This window comes from Vulpes lagopus, chromosome 18 (assembly GCF_018345385.1).
Source record: "Vulpes lagopus strain Blue_001 chromosome 18, ASM1834538v1, whole genome shotgun sequence".
Classification (NCBI taxonomy): Eukaryota; Metazoa; Chordata; class Mammalia; order Carnivora; family Canidae; genus Vulpes; species Vulpes lagopus.
In genome coordinates this window covers 13,891,850-13,914,302 of record NC_054841.1, presented here as the reverse complement: position 1 = coordinate 13,914,302, position 22,453 = coordinate 13,891,850, and the positions used below count along the sequence as shown (strand labels likewise).

The 22,453-nt window shown below is 49.3% G+C and overlaps 2 protein-coding genes across 2 annotated transcripts in view; both read right to left on the bottom strand.

Moving 5' to 3' along the window:
- SLC13A3 (solute carrier family 13 member 3) overlaps positions 1–7,215 on the bottom strand; it is a 75,417-nt gene extending 68,202 nt beyond the window's left edge. The window contains exon 1 of the mRNA XM_041732567.1: positions 7,067–7,215. Coding sequence (XP_041588501.1) covers positions 7,067–7,177 — 111 coding nt within the window. The 5' untranslated portion in view covers positions 7,178–7,215. The remainder of the gene's footprint in view (positions 1–7,066) is intronic.
- An 11,398-nt stretch (positions 7,216–18,613) lies between these two features.
- TP53RK (TP53 regulating kinase) lies at positions 18,614–21,472 on the bottom strand. The gene is made up of 2 exons (XM_041732241.1): positions 21,161–21,472; positions 18,614–19,202 (listed from the first exon to the last, which is right to left on the bottom strand). Exons 1-2 carry the CDS (start codon positions 21,441–21,443, stop codon positions 18,724–18,726), a joined length of 762 nt encoding a protein of 253 aa, XP_041588175.1. The 5' UTR covers positions 21,444–21,472; the 3' UTR covers positions 18,614–18,723.
- Between the last annotated feature and the right edge of the window lie 981 nt (positions 21,473–22,453).

Sequence of the window (22,453 nt, the reverse complement as noted above, 5' to 3'; positions counted from 1 at the left end):
CGGCCGGAGAGCGTGCAGGGGCAGGGATGAGGGTTCTGGGACCACCTGGCTGGGAGCAGCTGGGAAGGTCCCTCAGGCCCTCTCTGGGCCTCGGTCTTTCCAACTTTAGAAAGGAGAGCCAGAATGCTGCCTCTAGCTCAGGTCTTCCACAAACGCCACAGTCTGGAGTTTCTGAAAATGCAAGGCCGCCTGGGTTCAAATCCAAGTTAATTCATTCACTGGTCTCCTGAGTACCTACTACATGTCTGGTGCTGTCCCAGGCACGGGGGATGCTGTGGGGAACAAGCTGTGCCCTTCCATTGCCCACTGCCTACTTTTGAAGGCAGACAGTTGAGCAAATAATGACCATAATTTAGATTGTGATGAATTCCACGAAGGAAATAAAATAGGAGGGTGTAGAGAGTGACTGGTGGGGTAAGGAGGACAAGTATTCTTGAGGAGGGGTAATCCGGGAGGACTCCTCAGAAGAGGTGCTGTTAGGACTAAGACTTGAATGACCAGAAAGATCCAACTGTGGCAGATCAGCAGCAAGAGCAACCCAGGCAGAGAAAACAGCAAGTGCAAAGGCCCCGAGGCAGGAACAAGCTTGGTGGGTTTGAAGAACTAAAAGAAGGCCTATGAGGCTAGATCACAGTGAGAGAAGAGAAGACTATGGAAGACCAGATCAAGTGTGTGTTCTAGTTTCTGAATTTGACGCTCTGATATCTTGGGACCTTGATAACTCTGAAAGGTCAGCCCCTCCCAGGGCTAGCTAGTTCCTCCTGATAGTAAATAACTCAGGTGTTTTTCAGATGCAAACCTGCCCAATCCAAAGCCTACACCGGCAACCACCTCTCTTATTTGGCTCTATCTCCAGGCCATGATCCACCCACCGGCCTTAATCACTGAGGGTCAGGTACCAGACACCTAGGGGACAGCCTGCATCCCAGAGCCCATTGAAGTGATTTGCAGCAGCCAATCCTCAGCTGCTTACCCTGATTTGCCCGTTCCTTAAATGCATAATAAACTGCCAGATAGTGATAAGGTAAGGCAGGGAAGAGAATGGAGGATTTTTTTTTTTTTTTTTTGGTGGTCAGGGAAAGCCTTTGAGGAGGGTCATCTTTGAGCAGAGATGAATGAAGTGAGAAAGCAAGCCTTGCAGACATCTGGGGAAAGAGCAGTTCAGACAGAGGCAACTTGCAAGTGCAAAGGCCCTGGGGGTGAGGACAATTTTGAGATATTTAAGAAAGAGGCAAGGTTAATGTGGTAGCAGAGGGAGCAAAGAGGCCAGAGCTCCTGGTAAGTGATCAATGGATATTTGCTGTTTATATTCTCTGTTGAGGGCCAACTGTGATCTGAACAGAAGTAAGGGAGCTTGACCTGGATTCCCCTCACCCCTCACCTAGAAGTTAGGCTCAGAGATTAAATATTGCTAGTTAACACATGATAGCCAGAAGCCTAAGATGGGGATCAGTGGACAAAGACAGGGCGGAAGGTGCTCGCCCTCCACCCTGCCACTCCTTCACCGTGACGCCTCGGGCAACCCACTTGCTTCTCTGGACCGCAGTTACCTCTTGGTGGAAGTTGAGCTAGTATGAGCCCCAAATTCTGAACCGCGGTGACCGGGGCTGTAATAGCAGCAGCTGACATTTACCAAGAGCTTACTACAAGCCAGCACTCAAGCATGAACGCATTTCAGTAGGATTAGACCCAATCTCCATACGAATAAACTGAGGCTCAGGACTGACCGTGTCAACTAGCTCATTCCACCAAACACCACAAGCGTCTCTCCTTTCCCCACAGTCAGCATCAAAGATCTCTCCATGGGGGAGGGGGAGCATGTACAGGATAGACCTCAAAAGAAACAAAATGTAAGTGCATCTGAGATGGAGTGTTTGCAAATAAACCTATCTTTGATCACAAAAACCCCCGCAAGGAAAGGACTATGAAGAAATCCGCTTATCAGACCGGGGACTGCGTCAGAGTCAGAGAGTCAGAGAGCTTCGTGAAGGTTTTCTGCGGATTCTTTACTCCTTCTCGGATTCTTTACTCCTTCTCGTTTCTTCCAAAGCCAAGTCTCAGTTTGGTACTAAACTTGTCTTCAACGCCTCTCCTGAGCATTTGCCTCCCTGGGCAACACAGAAAGGATAGGTCTCAGGCCCTCAGCTTCAAGCGGGCAGCGCGTGTAGCCACAATCAACCAACACTGGATATTTGCTGCATTTCTTCTATTGGTCATTCGTGATCCTGGTTCCCATACGTGGTCTTGACATTAAATTTTCCTTTTAAGTCACTGGATTTAAGTTTTTTGAAAAGGAGGGGTGAAGGGACGCCTGAGTGGCTCAGTGGTTGAGCGTCTACCTTCGGCTCAGGGTGTGATGCTTGGGGTCCTGAGATCAAGTCCTAAATCAGGCTCTCCCCGCAGGGGAGCCTGCTTCTCCCTCTGCCCATGTCTCTCTCTCTCTCTTTCTGTGTCTCTCATGAATAAATTTTTAAAAATCTTTAAAAAAGAAAAAAGGAAAGGAGGGGCAGGTAGTAAGGCAGCAATAATGTAAAAAATGGGGGGTAGGCATGATAGGAATATAATTAAGTAATACTGAGCAGGGGAAGGGGACCTGGCAAAAATGTTGTGGGCAATGATTTGGGTGATGGAAACGAAATCGGATCCTAGTCCATTTTGGGGGTTCCCTGTCCAAGCTCTCTGGGTTCAGTGAGATAATACAAGTTTAAAGCACTAGGAAGGTACTGGATCCACAGGGCTGGATCTATGGGGTTTTTCTGGGAAGTCCCGGTTAAGGAAAGACTCAAGGTCTCTAAGAACCCTGGCCATGCTGTCTTCATTTCAAAACCCAGGACCAAGAGAAGTGAACAAAGTAATGTTGAGGAACTGTGTGACTTTAGGAACATTACCTAACTTCTCTGTGCTTTGCTCTCCTCATCTGTAAAAATGGGGATCATCCTTACTCTCTCTTCTTAAGGCTGACGTGAAGAGTAAATAAACAAAATTTGAAAGGTATATAAAACAGTATAGGATAAATGGGGAAAATTTTTTTACAGTTATTATTATTATAAACTCCCACTACATTCAGCACAGCACAGGACAATTTCCATATGTTCTCTTAATTAAGGCTCATAAAGCCCTTGGGGGAAGGTGTGAGTCCTCGCTTCGCAAATGAGGGAACAGAGGCTCAGAAATGCAGAGCTGCCCATCTGAGTTTCAGAGCCAAGACCCAAATGCAGGCCTTCTCAGTGCTATGGCCCGTGCTCTATCCATCCTTTGACTTACCTGGGTCTCGGTTGCCCAGGTACGGCTCAGGAGAGGTGAAACAAACCTTGAGCACTGAACTTAAAAGTAGGAAGTTATGGCACAGGTACTATATATGATTTCACGGGACCCAAAAATGACCAGGGAGCGAGGTGATCTTGTGGCCGTGTTATCAAGTGAAGAAACTGGAGCCCAGAGAAGTAAAATGACTTGCCCAAGGTCACAGAGCAAGTATGTGGAATGAGAATCCAGTTCTGATTCCAAAGAGTCAAAACTGGGAATGAAATGACCATTTTCCTCATCATCCACTTAAATCCCACCCACCTAAGAATTAGGCAAATGCAAAAAAAGTGGGCCTTTGACCTTAGAGGTGTACTACCATCCTCTAAAAAGATCCACCACCCCAGAACAAGTTGGCTGCTAGCAGCATATTAGGAAAGGAGGCTTTCCTTTTTTTCCTCAGGTAGATCCAGCACTGCACCAGGATACACAGTTGGGCAGGTGGAGTGCAGGAAGGTCCAGTCTCTTTTTGCCAACTCAAGGTCCTTTGTGCAGTGCACAGCCTGTTCAACACCCTGTAGCAGTCCTGCCTAGAATATCTCCCCAATACTTCTTCGAAGCATCCTTAGAAAGAGTCACCTGTGAGTACCCATTGCAAGAACTCATCTTGGCTACCTGGTTAGTCTGGCTACATCTGCTTTCGGTGGGTATGGGTGCAAGACGGGAAAGGCGGCAAGATTCCCCTGCAAACACATGGATGGAGCTAGTGCTCACTTGCAAGCTGCTCTAACAGTCTCACCTATCCCCACTAGCTGCCCAAGGCCAGCTCCCAAACTTCCATCTCCCAGGGTGGCCATTCCTGGAAAATGTTGAGGTGATCCTTCCAGCAGCATCCGACTTCCTATGTTTCCAGCACTCTTGTAGCAAGAGCTGGAACCTCCAGTGGCACTGGAAATTGCAATCACTGCATTCCAGAAGTACACCCCACTCCTTTTCATCCCTGTTCTGTTCCAAGCCAGGAGGACATAATGTAAGAATTGTTCCCCGCCCCCATCCCTCCACTTCCATCTGCTCATCAGATTAACTCTGACCTCCCCGCAGACTGGCTCACCAGTCTCCAGGGGACAGGTGCACAAGGGCCGACGCTGTCAACCACACAGACTCCTAGGACATCAGAGCAGCAGTGGTTTGGAGGCATCATCAAGCTGGACAACCAGGACCCAACAAAGGGCAAATGGCAAATGCCCAGGCTTCTTCACTGTTTTTCCTGATCTGACACCTGCAAAGTTTTTGGGAACCCATACGTACAATATCACATGCATGGGTGGTTCTAGAATTTCTGTATGAGAGAGGCTTAGAAGTGACATTGGGGGTGGGAGTTGACACTATGGATGCTTGCCTTGAAACTACATTTTCACAGCAAACATAAAGTTTTTGTTAGCCCCCCAGCCCTTGTTTGGTGAGGTTATCACAGGGTTGAAATTGGATAAGATTACAACAGAAATTGTCTGGAACCTGTGTTTGCATAGCACACCCACTCTTTGCTTTAAACGTATGTCCCCGATCAATAAAAACAGCAATGTTCTCTGTTCAATGTTCTCTAAAGATGCCGTGACTCACGTTGTACATCAGACTGAGAAACATATCAGTGATTATGAGCCAAGAATGAAATAATGATAATTACATACATATTATATGGGGTGAGGCTTTGAGGATGCTGAGAAGAGATTTTTGAGGGAGGCTAAGATACCCCAAGAAGCCAGACCTGTCTCCTGGGAGCAAGCCCTCACTTATCAGCCACTTAAAGAGGGCCACACGCAGGATTCTCCCGCCCCCAGCATCTGTAGGGAACCAGGAGAGGTTCTTATTCAATGATAACGGAGGAAAGAGTATCAAGTGCAATGGTTAGAGGCACACTCCCTGCCTTCTGGCTCTGTCCAGGGTATGTGATCTTGGGCAAGTCACCTAATCTTGCTAACGTCCATTTCCTCACCTGCTCAGAGAGCAGCTGTCTCCCCAGCTCTGTGCACGTTACCTAGGATGCCTGAGAAGCTCTTCACGTGGCGCCTGGCACATAGTAAGAGTGAAGCGTCCCACAAATCCCGACTCATCAGCCCCCCACCATCGCAGAAGGCTACTGGCATGTTACTGGGGCACTTGGGGTTCAAGTGGAACCCCACTCGAACTTGTATCATCTCACCCAACCCAGTGAAGTGGATTCACTGTGAAGCTAATGACGCTTAAGATTCAGAGCCCCTCCCAAGCCCTCCGTGTACTTTTTCTTACAAAGCACCCTTCCAATACTATATGCTTCAGGCCCCGTAACACTTGGCTCTGCCCCTGGGTTCAGAGATCTTGCTAGAGGCCAGAGCAGAGAGAAGCTTGCAGAAGCCCCTGCTGGGGAGAAGGATGCTGCGTGCTCTCTTTTCTTCCCTGGGGCTCCACCTGGGACCTCACAGGCCCACCCATCCTTCCACCGGTGATGCTCTACAAAGTGAGGCAACTTCCTCACTCAGCCCTTCACATCAATTCTCAGAAGCCAGCGCCATGACGGCCCCACTTTGCAGACAAGGAAAGCGAGACCCAAAGAAGAAAGGAAGTTGGTCCAAGGTCCTGAGGTCAGCAGCTGCCCAGGAATGGGATGGTGTTTAAAAAGTGACCTCATCTTATTCCGGCATTTGTCATTTCTCTCTTCAATGTCAAAGAAGTCCAAGAGCCTGGATCATTCCACACCAGAAAGCTTGTTTGTACATCAGACCTGGATCTCTTTGGCACCAGCTGGTATCACCTTCCTATTCCCTGTGCCCAAGATGGGCTCCCTCCTCCATGCAGCCCTCTCTGAACACCTCGCCCAGCTCTCCTGGTCTCTGCTCATGGTGCTGGGTAATGTACCACTAAATTACACCCTCTACCTGCTTTTCTTTTTTATGAACATTTAATAACGCATTGAGAGGTAGTGAAGCAACCACCTGGTGGTAGAAGCCTTGTCCGTGCCCTCCCATAATGCCCCAGATGGGCCAGGCACCGTTGAGGGACCCCATCCGGGCCTGTGATGCCATCTTCTCCCAGGCCCCACTGCGGTTGATGTAGGTTGACTTACATGAGTTACATTCCTGACCTCAATCTGCAGCCTTTGGTGGAGGGATTTACTTTCTCTGAGAGGGCAGAAAGTGCTCAAGTTCTGGGTTCCGACAAGCCAGGAGCTGGATCCCCACTGAGGCACGTGCTGTGTGATTCTGGGCAAGTCACTTCATCTCTCTGAGCCTCATTTTTTCTTCTCTGGAAAATTGAGCTAAATAACCCTTCCCCTCTGCGGGGCTCGGAAAGGCTGAAACAAAACGATGCCCGCAAGGCAAAGCTTCACTGCCAGGCTCCCGGTGAGGGTTCCTCAAACCCTGGCTCTTCCCATCAGGAAAGGGGCCTGGAGTAAAGCCAGCCCGCGTGCCTGTCGTGGGCACTTGCTGGGCACCAGTTCTAAGAGATTTACATATATTGCCTCGTCTGCACAACCCTATGGGTCGACGGTCTCATTTCCTCCCTTTTTACATGGGAGTTAAATGAAGTTCAGAGAGGTTCAGGGACTTGCCCCGGACCCTACAGCGTGGCACTCCTTCAGGGGGTCGTGGTGGCTGTCGGGTGAAACGTTGAACACCGCGCGCTCAGCGCATCCTCAGAGCTCATCAAAGAGGAGAGACTCACTCCCGGGCCGGTGAGGACATCCCGGAGGCTGCGTGGGACGCGGCTCCAGGCGCAGCGGGGAAGGGGTTAGAGGGGCAGGGTACAGGGGAGAGGGCCGGGGGCGCCCGGGAGGAGGAGGCGTTACCTTGGGCGGGAGGGCGAAGACCACCGGCAGCAGCGCGAGCGGCGCCAACAGCAGCACGAGCAGCCGCCGCGCGCTCCACACCTTCTTGGCCACTGTCGCCAGCGCTGCCATCGCGCGATCGCCCGGACTGCCCGCGCCTGGGCCCCGGCGCCGGCTTAAAGCCTGGGGGAGGGTCCGGGGAGGGTCCGGGGAGGGCCCGGGGAGGGGACTGCGCTCGGGGCCCGCCCTCTCCCTGCCCCTCCCGGAGGAAGAGGGTGGGGCCTGCGCCCCTGGGACTCGGGCGGGGGGCAGGGGACGCGGGTAGGGTGGGGGGGGCGTGGACTGTCGGGATAGTCAGGGAACTTTAGTCACGGGAACAAGGAATGGACTCCAGCCCTCAAGGCAGCGTGGCCTCGTGTTTAACCTGCGGACACCTGCGGGACCTTCCCTGGCCCCCCTTGCCCGCCCGTGGAAGGGGCGGTAAAGACGATGCGAGGATCCAAGCACCTGTTAGCATCGGGTTCCAGTCCTGACTCTGCACGGTCTAGCTGCGTCGCCTTGAGCGATGGCCCTGGAGCCTCAGTTTATTCATCCGCAAAGTGGGGCTGATGATAATGGCCTCAACCAGACCAGAGGTCTGTTGGGCAGTTTAAATGGGATGATGCACGGCGCCTGGCACGGAGCAAGGGCTCCCTGGGAATCTCCACGGCTGTTCGTTTTGTTCTTACTTCCTCCCTGGGGTCGGTTGAGTCACCTGTAGGTAGGAGCCTGGAGGCATCTTTTCCTTCCTCCTGGATAAAAGCCCAGGAAGGAGCACAGCTGCTGAGTGATGTGGTAATTGCGTCCTTAGTTTTCAAAGAAACTGCCAAGCTTTCTCCAGAGTGTTTGCACCACTTTCCATTTCCATCCGCAGCGAGTCAGTGATCTAGTTTGTCCATGTCTTTGTCAGCATTTGGTGTTGTCCCTATTTTTGATTTTAGCCATTCTGATAGAGGTGTGGCAACATCTCACTGTGGCTTTAATATTTAATTTCCTAGTGACTGAGGATATTAAACATTTTTTCATGTGGCTTCTTTGCCATCTGCATATCCTCTTCCGGGAATCATCTTTTCCTGCTGTTTGCTTGCCAGTTGGACTGTTTGTTTTAAGCTACTGAGTTTTGAGAGTAATTTATATATTCTTACATATGTGGTTTGCAAATATTCACCCCCCCCCCCCAGCTTGCCTTTTCATCTCTTCAACAAAGCATTTCACAGAGCAAACATGGTAAGGGGGTGGCAGGAGATGAGGATCCTTACTAGGCCAGGAAGGACGAAAGTCCCAGCCCCCTCCACTTCCTCTGACACAGCCCTGGGAAGGAAGCTTGGGACACACTGTGACAGCCTGGTGAGGTTGGAAGTCAAGGCTCCTCAGGCAGCCTATGTTGGTGGGGGTGAGGTCACAGTTTTTTCCGTGGTGTTCAGCTGGAGTAAAGTCGGATTGTCTGATAGAGGTCTGGCTAGGCTGATCTTTCCCGGTGCTTTGGCTATAGAGTGCAGGTTCTTGTCGGGGCTTTCTGGGAGCTTCTGTGGGCATTTCTGGGTAGCCTGCTTCTTCCAAGTCTAAGATAGAGGAGGCAAAAATAAAACCCAATAGACTTTATCACCGGATTGTTCCTTGGGTCCCAAGGTACTGCCTTTATCTCTCTACTTTCCAGAGTCTTCTTGTTTTATGTGTATTGTACAGGGGTTTTCAGTTGTATTCAGCAGGAAGTAAAGAAAATTATGTCTACTCTGTCTTCTCAGAAGTGGAGGCTCCTCTGCTCTTTTTTATTATTTCCCATGTGGGTCACACTGCCATGATTCCCATAAACCCCTAGGGCAAGTTATTTCCCAATGGACCCTTTGCAGGCTGTGATGAAACTTTCTCCAGTGTCCTTTCAAATTGGGCACCTGACCTTGAGCCAGCCCAATCACCGGCTTCATCAAAGGTTCCAGCCAGGTTAGTAGCAGACGACCTCGGATGGAGGGTGAGGCCCTGCAGGGAGCACTTTGGACATTCGAAGCCTGGGTGTGGGAGGATAGTTTTCCAAACCAGAGAAACTATTCCTGGAGATTTGGGCCAGCTGACATCTAGAAACTGTGGCCCATTCCCCAAAGCCTGAGTGGAGGTAGTTGGGACCAGGATATATTGCACCCAGGGTCCCTGGACTGGCTTCCTTGTTCTGGAAGGAGCTAAGAGATAAAGAGGACAGTATTTAGTTTTACGGCAGAGGTTTCAGTCTAGTGGCTCAAATGGAATAATAATAAATAGCAAGCACATATACTGCACTCACTATGTGCCAGGCACTGTTTTCAGAACTTTACATGTTTTAACTCATTTAATCTGTACGATAATCTGTGTGCATTACCCTTCTGAATCTGTCACCCTGCATTAGACAAAGCTACATTCAACTTCTGGCTGTACCACTTGACTTCTTATGTAACCCTAGACAAAGGCTTTAACCCCAGTGGGCCTGTTTCCTTATCTGAAATGGAAACAAGAGTATGTGGCTCACAGGGATGTTGGAAGAATTAATAAGCAAGGCTGTAACATGGTACTTACACAGAGTAAGCATTCAACAATTGACAACACTTATGATCATTCTGCTTGTGGCAGATTTTATTTTCCCAGGATGGCACCAACATCTATCTTCCATCCTCCATGGGCTTCCCATATGCTCCTCTTAAAACGTGATTGACACTCTTCCCACTGAGAGCTGGAGGTCCACGTTCCCACCTGTTGAATGTGGGTGGGGGCTTGTGCCACACCAACCAATAGAACACAGCAGAACTGATGCTATGGGATCTCCAAGGCTGAGCCATAAGAAGGGTACAGCTTCTGCTTGGTTCGCTCAGTCCTGGGATTCCTGTCCTTGAAACCCAGCTACCATAACTGAATGTCAGACTAAACTAGGCACAAAAGCCACAGAGAGAAAGCAAGGCTCTAAACGAGCAGCCAGCAACAACTAACTGGCATATGAGCAAACGAGCCTACAGATAATTTCAGCTCCTAGCCTTCGAGTCTTTCAGCTAATGTCCCAGACATGGTGGAACAGAAACCAGACACCCCCACGCTGCGCTCTCCAAATTTCTGAGCCACATGATCCATGAGCATAACAAATAATTGTTTCATGTCATTGAGTTTTGGAGCAATTTGTTACATAGCAATAGGTACCTATTAGTATCGCTATTACTTTTCTCACCAGAGAGAGCAAGTGGGGGCAGAGTAACAGAAGAAGGGATCAAACTCACAGAGGAAGTTGGTGGCAGATATCACCCAGAACTTGCAGAGGCTGAATCCTCTAAGAAGAGCTTCTTACAGGAAGCAGAATCCACACAACATGAGGCCCCTCATTGGATGACTTGGACCTTAGCACCCTATAGGAGAAAAGGTGGCTCCCAGGCTGGATCCACTCACACCCTTTCTTTGTTTTCCCCCCTTTACACTGAGAAAGAAGTAGAATGTGGGAGGGAGTTCTTAAAGAATTTCCATAGTTGATGGATGGTTTGACTACCATTTATTTTCATTCCCTGCTAGGCTTGTCAGTTAGATGAGGAAACTGAGGCTCAGAGAGATTAAGACATTTGCCCAAGGTCACACAGCTAGGGCATGATAGAGCTGAAATTCCTGTGATACACATCACCACTCCCCTACCACATTTTTAGAATTATTATTTTTTAGAAGATTTTATTTATTTATTATAGAGAGGAGTATGTGAGCAGGGGGAGGGGAGGAGGAAAGGACCCCTCATGCAGACTCCTTGCTGAGTGTGGAGCCCAATGTGGGATCGATCTCATGACCCTGAGATCATGACCTGGTCAAAACAAAGAGTCAGATGCTTAACTGACTGAGCCACCCAGGCGCCCCTCCCCCCATTTAATAGGAGCGCGCATACATATTGATTATAGTCACCAGCCCAGGTTTTAAGGGCTTGCTGTGGGTCAAGCACTGTGCTGAGCACTTACATGAATGACCATGCCATGCCTGATGACCTGCCTTCTCCTTGATCACTGAATGCCTTCCTCTTTGCAACCTTCTTCCTACTCTTTGAACATGCCGAGTACTTGGCATGACTGCTCCCTCTGCCTGGATGTCCCCCTGCGCCCCCTCCCACCATCCCATCTCAATGGTTGCTTCCTTCTCTCAAGTCTCAACTCAAATGTCACTTCTTCAGAGCACCCCCTCCCCCCCCATCTACTGGAACATAACCTTCCTCAACTCCTCAACTTCGCGTCATACACTCTATAAAATCCCCGGAGTTCTTTCCTTCACTATGTGAGTCATCATTTGAAGTATTCTCCACTAGATTAAACTCCATGAGAACAACGAGTCCAAATTACTCCCTGCCACATTCCCAGCACCTGGGACAGTACCTGGAACGTAGCAGAGGTCCAGTAAGTCCTGAAAAATTGAAAATGCCTTAAGTCATTGTACTTTATTATTATGAACATCAACCAAAAGCATGACTCTCATTCATTCACAAGTGTTAACTGAGCATCTACTATATACTGGGTATCATTCTTGGTGCTGGGGCTATAGCAGTGGACAAACAAGATTAAAATCTCTGGTCTCTGGAGCTTTCCTTTTATTAGCTCTTTAATAAGATGAATGAATGAAATATGTCACATCTTCCATAGTGCTCACTGCTCTGGAGAAAAATAAAGCTGGGAGAGGGGAGAGTGCGCGGGGTATTAGTACCAGCTTTCCACTCCCCCTCCACAGAAGGGGAGGACTCAGCACCCCCCTCCTGCCCCCCTCACTAAGTCACGCATCGCTGTCAGCATTTTTCAGTGGGACATTTCAGTGGGACATTTTGGTCAGGCCTCTATAGCTCCAAGAGCAATATTGGCTTTGAATCTAGTCCCAGCAGGTGGGCCTCAGGCTGGGGTTGGGATTAGTTACCCCTTTTAGCTCTCTGGCTGGGTTTGAGGGGAGGTAGCAAGAGGTTCAGCCGTGCAGGGCCTTTCCTCTCTATGGGGGAGGGGGTAGGCCCAGAGTAACACCCCCCCCCCACCACCAGCCCCAACCAGTGGGCTCATCTAACTCTGGGTTCTGGGCCATCCCCTGACCTTCTGTGTCCCAGGCAGGAGAGGAAGGTTTACAAATATGAGGAGGCCTTTGATCTTGATCGGCACCAAACCCCCAGGGTTCTGAATGTTTTTTGTTCCAAGCTGCAGGCCAGGACCATCCTCTGTTTTGCCTCCAGCAGGGAAGACTGTGGGTAGGTGGTGTGTGCGTGTGTGTGCATGTGTGTGTGTGCGTGTGCATGTGTGTGTGTGTTTGGGGTAGTGGGAGGAAGCCTCATGTGGCTCCATGATTTTCTTTTCCACAAGCAGGCTGCACTGGCATGAGGGAATTCAGTTCAGCAAATTTTACAGAGCACCTACTACCTTCTAGGCACTATTGTAGAAACCGTAGCTGGAGCAGGGGACAAACCAGGCCCCTGCCCACAGGGTAAACATGAAGCAATCAAGCAGATGAATGTGAAAGACAGCAGCAGGTGCTCAGGAATGGGATGAAAGTCAGGCTGCGGGGAAGCCTGGGTGGCTCAGCGGTTTAGTGCCACCTTTGGCCCAGAGCGTGATCCCGGAATCCCGGGATGGAGTCCCATGTCGGCTCCCTGTGTGGAGCCTGCTTCTCCTTCTGCCTGTGTCTCTGCCTCTCTCTCTCTCTCTCTCTCTCTCTGTGTTTCTCATGAGTAAATAAATAAAATAAAATAAATAAATAAATAAATAAATAAATAAATAAATAAATAAATAAAAGGCTAGGGAGGGCTGGGAGGGGGTGTCACTTTTACATAGGGTGCTCACTGGAGACCTCTCAAAGTGGCATTTGGCAGAGACCTACAGGAAGTGAGGGAGGCAGTCACATCAAGATTCGTAAGGAACAGTGTTGCAGGCAAAGGGAACAGCAAGTACAAAGTCCCTGAAATAGCAGCAGGACTGTCTATTGGAAGAACGGGGTGACCAAGTAGGGGCAGAGGAACAGAAGGGGCCAAACCCACAGAGGAAGCTGCTGGCAGAGATCGGCCAGGTCTTCCAGAGGCTGAATCTCAGTCCAGGGGTCTCACCTTACAGCCCACGAAGGGAAGGGGCTGGAGTCTGCCTGTAATGCTTCTTCACTTTGATCTCAGTAGAGAGGCCTGTGCTGCCCAATATGCCAAGCTGACCCAGGAAGGAAGCAAGATGCCAATGAAGAAGTATGACTTTAGGGGACGGGTATCTGTGTTTTGGTTAGGAATATTTTGGCTTCAAGTGATAGGAAACCTGGCTAAAGCACTTTCAGCTTCAAAGATGCTTACTTATATAAGTCATAAGTCAGGGAAAAGAGGTCTGAGGTGTGACATCACTAAGGATGGACTCACATTTCTGCCCATTCTTTATTCCCTTGTCTTCCTCTCACTGATGCTTTACCCAAAGGGCAGCCTCTGGTCCCAAGACGGCTGCTGAACCTCCAGTTATCACGACTGCACTTAAAGGGAGGAATTGCTGATTGGGGGTGTGTTGGAATCAGGGCATAAAGAGAATTCTCACACCTTTCCTAACTTCTCTGCCCCAGAAGCAACTTCTGCAGATTTGCTTTGTGTCTTATTGGCCAGAAAAAAGTCACATGCCCATCTGTATATCAGGGACCAGGCCGACATTCCCTGAGATGAAGCCATTTTCACCTACTAAATACCTGAACAAATAGAGGCTCTGTCCAAAAGGAATCAAGAGGGTGGCTTTTGGTTGGCAAATGACAGTGCCTGGCATAAGCTCTATCATTTATAAGCTGATGACTGGGCAAGTCACTTAGCATCTCTGAGACTTGGCTTCCTCATCCTTAAAATGAGTACAGTAAATAACTGCTGTTTCTGCTTTCTTAGCATCTACCAGCCATCCTTCTCAGGAACACTTGGATTTTCTTTAGGGCAGTGGTTCTCAGAACAGCATCACTTGGGAACTTGTTAAAATGCAAATTCTCAGCTCAGGCCCAGAACTTTGGATTTGGAAACACTGGAATTGGGGCCAGCAGTGTGGAGAAGTGTACCTGTGTATCTTTGGCTTCTAAGTGGAGCAAATGATGCTTTATTATAATTGCCTATTTGTTGTTTGTAAAAATTGTATTAATAGGTCATATGATAATAACAGTTGCTAGTCGTTACAATGTGCCAGACACTGTGGTAGCACTCTAAATGCATTATTTCACTGATGCTTGTGCTGGGCATCGACCTGCAGCCCAGGTCCCCAAGACAAGCCTGATTGCCCCAAATGTAGGAAGTATGGTCAGGAGACAGCCATCAGCTGTCAGCCCTTCAAGGATGGTGTCCCTGCAGAGAATGACCTCACCCATGTTCATGTCCTTCCAGGGGTGGCCCACCAGTGACTGTGTGATGGGGGATTATGAGGGCCTGTTCATCTCAGCCCAACTTGGGACATCACTGCAGGGCCACTGTAGCCAAAAGCTCCCCATGGGGTCAGCTGAGGCCATTGCTGGGTCTGTTTTCTGATCGTACTTCTCCCCCTGCCCTCTCTTGCCCTCTCCTGCCCTTCTCTTCCCTTTTTCCTTCCCTTCTGTGAAGGATGACCCTCAAAGGGACACTTTAGTAAACATCCCACCTACATTGCAGCTCACAGTCTGCTTCCCGGGATTCTGACCCATGACCGCTCACGGCAGCTCCACGAGGTAGGCACCATCATCAATCCATCTTACAGATGGGGACACTGAGGCTCCAAGAGGTGCGATGAGTGGGTCCCACGTCACACAGCTGGTAAGCAAGGAGACATGAGATGAGAAGCCATCAAGTTTCTGATTAGAGTAGCAGCATAGATTGGCTTTACAAGGGTGCCTCTGGTTGTTGAACAGGGGAGAGTATGGAAGGCAGGTCAGAAGCAGGGGGAGCAATGAGGACACCGTGGATTGCAGCAGCGTCGAAAGGGGGGGAAGGGGCTCCAGGGTGGAGCTGGGCTCCGTCATCCCTGTAGCTTCTTCAAGATCCAGCACAGAGCCAGACACAGCCAAGGTGCTCAACAAATACCCAGTGAATGAATGAGTGAAGAGGTGAGGGAGTGAATGACAAAATTAAATCAGGAGAGAACTAGACAGCCCCATGCAGCCCGAGTGATTAGCACAGGGCCTGCCAGAGAGGGATGCTCAGCTGAGGTGCTGAGTGGATAAATGAACCAAGTTCCAAGTAGGGAGAGAGATGGAAAGGAGGGAAGGAGAGGAAGGAGAAGGAGGGGCAGAGGAGGGAGGGGACGAGAGAAGGGGGGAAGGAGGAGGATGGAATTGGAGGGAAGCTTCTTCACACTGACAAGGACAGTAACTGGCGACCTCTGCTGGCAAACAGAGCCACTCCTCTGGGCCCCAGAAAGGGTGGTTGGGTCTTTTGGAGTGGCAGCACTGTGAATTCAGGGCACTAGAGGAAAGTCCCAGTGCCCTGTCAGCTGGGTTCTCACAGCCAGGGGTTCTAGCAGCCAGTGGCAGCAGGGTCAGGACCAGGATGAGGCAAGGGAGGCTCTCCTGCAGGCACACGTTTAAGGGAGCACCTAAAAACTCAATAAATCAAGACAAGTATCTTAATGTGGTATTTTAAAAAATCAACTTGGCTGACTATGGCCCACAAGTTGGCTGCCTGGCTTTGTAAATAAGTTGTTATCGGAACCAGGACCCATCCCAGCAGAGATGAGACACAGGTCCCCTCAATGGTGCGGGGGTTGCCAGATCCTCGTGGCAAGCACATGCCGTGAGTGTGGTCAGTTTACCAAACAAGAATGTGCCTGATGGACAGGGCACTCACTGTGCCCAGTTTGGGTAACTCTACTCCGTGGTCCATAGGCCAGCCACAAGAGCTCTTCTAAATGTTCTAGAAAGATGTGGGCATTGTATGCTTGGCAGTGTTGGACATATCACAATGTCACATCATATTTTCCTGGCTATGCCACTCACTAGCTGTGTGACCTCAGCCAAGCAAGGCTCCATTCCCCTGTGCTTCAATTGCCTCCTCTGTCAAATAGGTTAATGCATGCAAAGAACTTAGTAACTGCTCAATGGTGAACTGCTAGGCTTAAAAATGTGGGATTGAATCCCAGCTCTGTCACTTATGTGATCCTACAGACATGATATTTTGCATTGCTGAGCATATTTCCTCATCTGTAAAATGAGGTTTATAACTCCTGCCTGGGAAGGTTCCCATTGGAATTCACACGGAGCTGCTAGTGCCACTGGCTCACAGCTGCAAAGTACCAGGTGTCCCCATGAGGACTTTGAGGAAACTGGAATTGCGGTGGGTTGCTCAGCGCTTTGTGAGATACTGAACCAGGGGTGGAATTCATGGCTTGTCTAGGAATGCTTGAATCCATTACTTCCCGTCATGGGCCACAGGCTGAGCATACAAAGGGACAGTTCTCCTCCTGGGAACATTTGGGGTTTCTCCAGTATCCCCCTCTCCCTCAATGCTTACAAAGATCATTTTAACTTCTCCACTGCCGCTGGCCACAGTGCCACACACACCAACAGGGCCAAGCGGTTCACAGCACATGCGCCAAGGCCTCCGCTCCAAGGCCACCACCATCACTGACCTGGCTAGTGGAGCAGCCTTCCCCCTGGTTTCTCGCTTCTCTGATTGCCCTCTCTGAGCCCCTTTTCTACCAATGTAAATGTCTCCCTGTTTAAAAGACTGAGATGCAGTGAGAACAAAACCCAGGCTGGTTACAAGGCCCTGTGTGATCTGATCCTTCCCTCTTCCCCCATATCATTCCCTGCTCCTCCTCCACTCTGTTCCCTGCAAACCCGCCACCCTGGCCTCACTGCCCAAGGATGCTCCGCCTTTGCCAACTTTGTCCCTGTGCCTGGACCATGCTCCCCGCTTCCCACTTCTGCACACATCATTTCCAGTGTCAGTTTGTTTCCTTGTAAGAGTAAGGACAGCCTCGTGTCTCCTCTGTAACTCCAGTGCCTGGGCACACAGCGAGCACCAGGTATTTGCTAATAATTTACTGCCTGCATGTGCATGTGAACCACCCACTCTCCCCACAAGGCAGATACCAGCCTTATTAGCCTTATAGTACATGTGAGGAAATAAGCCCTCTCAGTCATGCTGAAAATAGTCATTGAAAAAATTATTGCCAGCTCCTAGGGCCCCTGAAGTTTTTTAAAAATGTTATAGAATGCCAATACATACTATAATAATATAAAGATAAAATTATAACTATATAAATACTAAGTATAATATGACAATATAAATATATAAAATAATATTACAAATAATAATATAATCATAACCAGCATCTCATTTCTTAAAGAATCATGAAGAGCATGTGGGCTTGGGAATCATGTAGAAGTATCCCTTGCTACCTGTGACATCTTGGGCAAGGTCACCCCTCTTGGAGCCCATTTCTCCATCCACAAACTGGGGAGAATACCTTAGAGTTGTTTTAAATACGGTATAAACACTCCTGGCACAGTATCCAACAAGCAGTAAACAGGCAACGATATTAACACTACTCTCTACTGGTCATCACTACACAGGAAGGGAAGTTTTTGTTCATCCCTGGGCATCTGCCACAGGCAGAGTTGACTATGGTGAAGGAGACACAGCCCCAGACTCCCAGGAATGCTCACTCCCCATGCACACCCCAGGATCCAATAGGATACCAGCTACATATAAGGCACTCAAAATATTTATTTGCTAACTGGAGCTGGCAAGGAGGAAAGGTACTTTATTATACCTCCCCACAGCCACACACCTCTTGGGGAGAAACTGAGGATGGGCAGGGTTTTAAGTGTAAGTTAATTTGTGGCATCTTGCACCTTAGCTCAGTTTTCCTGCCCTTTCCCTCAAATCAGGCTTTATCAAATTCTAGTCCTTTCCAGGCCACTTCACCTCTTTTGTTCTATATATTTACTACCTGTGACCAAAATGAACTCATCTACATAAACTAAAAGGAACTTTGTATCAGTCAACTTTTTGACAGAGCAACAAAAATAAAAACAATTCTCTATAAAATTATGTACATTTCAGCTGCCTGGCTGCTATGAGCCTACTTTTTTTTTTTTTTTTTTAACAAGACTAATTGGAGTAAAGCAGTATTTTTCCTTTCTTGACTATGACCCTCAAAAAGTATACTTTATATCAAAACCCGGTATATACCCTTGTCTACATGGACCTTTGAAACAAGTTTTCTAAAACAGTACTTACACATCATGCACTCTGATTTCCTAGTCTATGATACTACTTCAGTTTTAATATGCTGGTGATATCCCATATATTGGTTTCCAAAGGACTAGGCCATGTACACAACAAAAAAATGCTGGATTAGCAGGCTGATAGAGACATCCGTCACCAACTGAGACTTTGTCTTTGTCTCACCCAAAGGACTGAAAGGCAAATAACATCTTCATTATGTGGTTCAATGTTCTGCAATGCCATGTCCACGTACCCAACGTATATATGGCACAGCGGGAGAAAGCCTGTCCTAGATTTCTTTTAGATACACAATTCTGCTTAGAATGTGTTGAGAACTGTGGACAATAATGATACTTAACAAGCATGATCACAGACAGCACTTAAAATGTCTCAACACCTTTATTTAGGTCTAATCTCGTATTTGGAGCACTCCTTCATGTTCCTTTTGACATAAATGGCCTAAATGCCTGTAGGCATCAAACAGACTCTTCTACCCAACCATGGACCTCTTTCTTCCTCTTAGGCGCACTTCATCTAATTTTTTTAACACTGGCCTGGACTTTTTGGAGAAGGTGGAGTAGCTTTTCAGGAAGGCTTCAAACACAGTCTCAGTTTTGGGGTGGGTACTGAGGAAGGCTTTCTCTAGCACGTAGAGGTCAACTCCCTTATCTTCTGGAAGTGCTGAAATGAAACTCAGCCCAAAGTCTATGAGCACAATGTTCAGCTGTTCCACGGGGGGTTTCAGGAGCATGTTCGAGGTGGTGAGATCACCATGAATGAGGTCTTCATCGTGCATTCGAGCCAAAACCTGCCCAACTGTCTTGGCTAGGCTGAGGAGACTTTGAGGAGTTTTTTCAGTCTCCATGGTAGACTGAATATAATCTCGAACAGTCACTGAGCCTTCGATTTCTTCCATGTATAAGCAGTTGGATGCATAGTCTACAAAAAAGACAACTGGAGCAGATATCCCTGCAATCAAGATATAAATGGTTATTGGATTCAATTCTTTCCTAATGTTAAGTTTGATTTTCAAAGACTGAGCCAGACTTTTACAGTGCACATCTGCTTCTTCTAGGAAAAGAGATTTAGGAATGCTGCAGAATAGTACAACTTAACTCATCTGGAAGTTTCTTTCCCCTGTTCATGCCCTGCAGGACTGTGCCTTAAGCCACCCCACAGCTAGGTTTAGGAGTGCCAAAGCGCCCTCCTCCTTTCCACTCTTTATGAATGGATTTCATGTGTCATACTTCTTCCCTAAACAACAACAACAAAGAGCCAGAAGGGTAAGCATAGTCAGAGTAGGTTCTTGTATCCTCACAAGGATACAAATGGGCCAAACAATGTGTTGCCTGAAATAATCACCTTTAGTCAGAAATGGTGGATTCAAATTCTGGCTCCCTTCCTTATCAGTTGTTTGACCTAAAAGTCAAATCAATTCTCCAAGCCTCCAAGCTTCTGTTTCTAGAATATGAATCATTCAAGAATTCATTGCATTCAAAGACTGAATGACAATCAGGCCCAGCACGCTTTTCCAACATACTGGAACCATCTCAGTTGAGGATACAGCAGGAAACAAAGCAGCTATGATCCCTACTTAATGGAAATTACATCCTAGAGAGAGTGAAAATAGAGAACAGGAGCACACAAATAACCCCATTAAATCCATGCAAGGGCAGATATATATATATATATATATATATACACACACACACACTTGCTGGCTACAAAATTTCCTCCAGCTCTCCCATCACCTAACAATGTCCTGGTGTAAAGCAAGTGCCTAAAGAATATTAATAGGGCAGCCAGGGTGGCTCAGCGGTTTAGTGCCTGCCTTCGGCCCAGGGTGTGATCCTGGAGTTCCGGGATCCAGTCCCACATTGGGCTTCCTGCATGGAGCCTGCTTCTCCCTCTGCCTGTGTCTCAGCCTCTCTCTCTGTGTGTCTCTCATGAATAAATAAATAAAATCTTTTAAAATATTATTTTTAAAAAAGAATATCAATAAAAGAAAGAAAGGACATGTAAAAGTCAAAGGCCAGTGTTTGAGTCAGAGTAATGGGGTGAGAGCCTGGCTGGGTCACTAACTGTGCAACCCTGAACAAGTTACCTGAGCCTCAGTTTCTCATCTGAGGACAAGACATACCCTGGTGGTGTACAATGGTGTTTTATTGATTTATTTTAAAAGATTTTATTTACTTATTCGTGAGAGACACAGAGACAGGCGGAGGGAGAAGCACCTTGGCTCAGTTTACCCGGGATCCCGATGCCAGAACTCGATCCCAGGACCCTGGGATCGTGACCTGAGCCAAAGGTAAATAAATGCTCAACCACTGAGCCACCCGGGCGTCCCTTAACGAAAAAGCAAGAAAGGATTCAATGAAATCTAAAACGGACTGAGTGCTGTGGACCAGCCATACATTCCAACGTACTGTGAATTCCCTTCACAGGGGAGGACGCCTAAGCCGTTTGTTGCAAGCTTTGCAATATGAAGCGGTGGGGGGGGGGGGGGGGTCGGTATTTGAACCCAGAGAGCCTGGCTCCGCGGCAAGCATTTGTAATTCCACCTGCTCCTTAATTAAAAGGAAGGAAATGAAGAGAGAATGCACGGGCACGGAGACGGTAGAAATGGGGAAACTGAGGCTCGGGGCGCTCGGCGTCGCGTGGAGTACCAGCGGTAGAGCAACGGCTCCAGGACACATGCTCGCGGCTGCTAGAACCAGCTGCTAAGAAACGCGGCTCCTGGAGAATGGATGAAACGGAGAGCGAGAGGGGAGGGCCACTGCTCAGCAGAAGTTCAGGCAGCAGGTGCACAGGGAGCTGGGGGAGCAGGCAGCGCGCGGCGCGGCGCGGCGCTCACGGAGACCCCCGCCCCGCCCTGGCCCGCCCCGCCCCGCCCCCGGCCGCCCCGCGCCCCGGCCCGTCCGCCTCACCTGCGCGGCGGCAGCGGAGCAGCGCCCGGGCCTCCTGCACCGTCCGCCGCCGGCCGAGCCGCGCCTCCAGCGCCGGGTGCCGGTAGCCCTTGGGGAAGCGGTGCTTCACCACCGCCGCGCGGCCCTGGAAGCGGCCGCGGAACACGCGCGCCTCGGCGCCCTGCTTCACCAGTTCCAGGCCGCTCAAGAAGCGGCTGTTCCGCTCCCGGGCCGCGGCCAGCGCCTCGGCCTCCCGCGGCGGCTCCTCGTTCTCCGCGCCGGCAGCGGCGTCGGGGGCCGCCATGACTGCGCCTCGGCGCCGCCTCTCGGAGCCCGTCGGCTCTCTCCGGAAACTGCCGGCGATGTTCGGCTCGCCCCGTGAGTCTTCGGGCCTCTTCGGCCACTCCGAGGCCGACGCTTCCGCCTGTGGCAGTAGCCCCGCCTCCCACATCTTCGGCTATCTCCGTGCGCCCTCGGCAGCCCTCGGCAACCCTCGGCAACTCTCGGCCGTCCTGGGCTCTCTCCTGAAGTGCCGGGTCTCTTGGTCGGCCTTGGTGCCCACGCCTCCCAGTTCTTGGGCCCTTTGCGGAAATCGTTTATTAATGGTATCCCCTCTTTACTCTTTTTTTTTTTTTTTAAGATTTTATTTATTTATTCATAGTGACAGAGAGAGAGGCAGAGACATAGGCAGAAGGAGAAGCAGGCTCCATGCAGGGAGCCCGACGTGGGACTCCATCCTGGGTCTCCAGGGTCACCCCCCGGGCTGCAGGCGGCGCGAAACCATTGTGCCACCGGGGCTGCCCTCCTTTTTTTTTTTTTAAGAATTTATTTATTTATTCATGAGAGACACAGAGAGAGGGAGAAGCAGGCTCCACGCAGGGAGCCCAACGGGACTCGATTCCGGATCCCCAGGACCACGCCCCGGGCCCAAGGCGGTGCTAAACCGCTGCCCGTCCCCTCTTTACTCTTAAAAGCGTGCTAGTTTGGATGATATGGTATCATATCATGACCAGAGTATATGGTCACCCTATGGGTCCTGGAGTGGTGGCAGGGGATGGGTAGTGGTACAATTTCAAATAAGGTAATTAAGAAGGCTTCTTTGAACACGTAATGTTTGAGCCCTGTGAATGGATGCCTGCGAGATGAGCACTCTGGGCATAGGGAATGGCAAGTGCAAAGGCCCTGGGGGAGAAGTATGCTTTGCATGTTTGGGGAAGAGCAAGTTTTTTAACTTCTCTGTGCTTTAGTTTCTCATCTATGTATAAGATTATAAATAATATCCATCACGGAGGCTTTGTGAGGATTAAAAGAGTA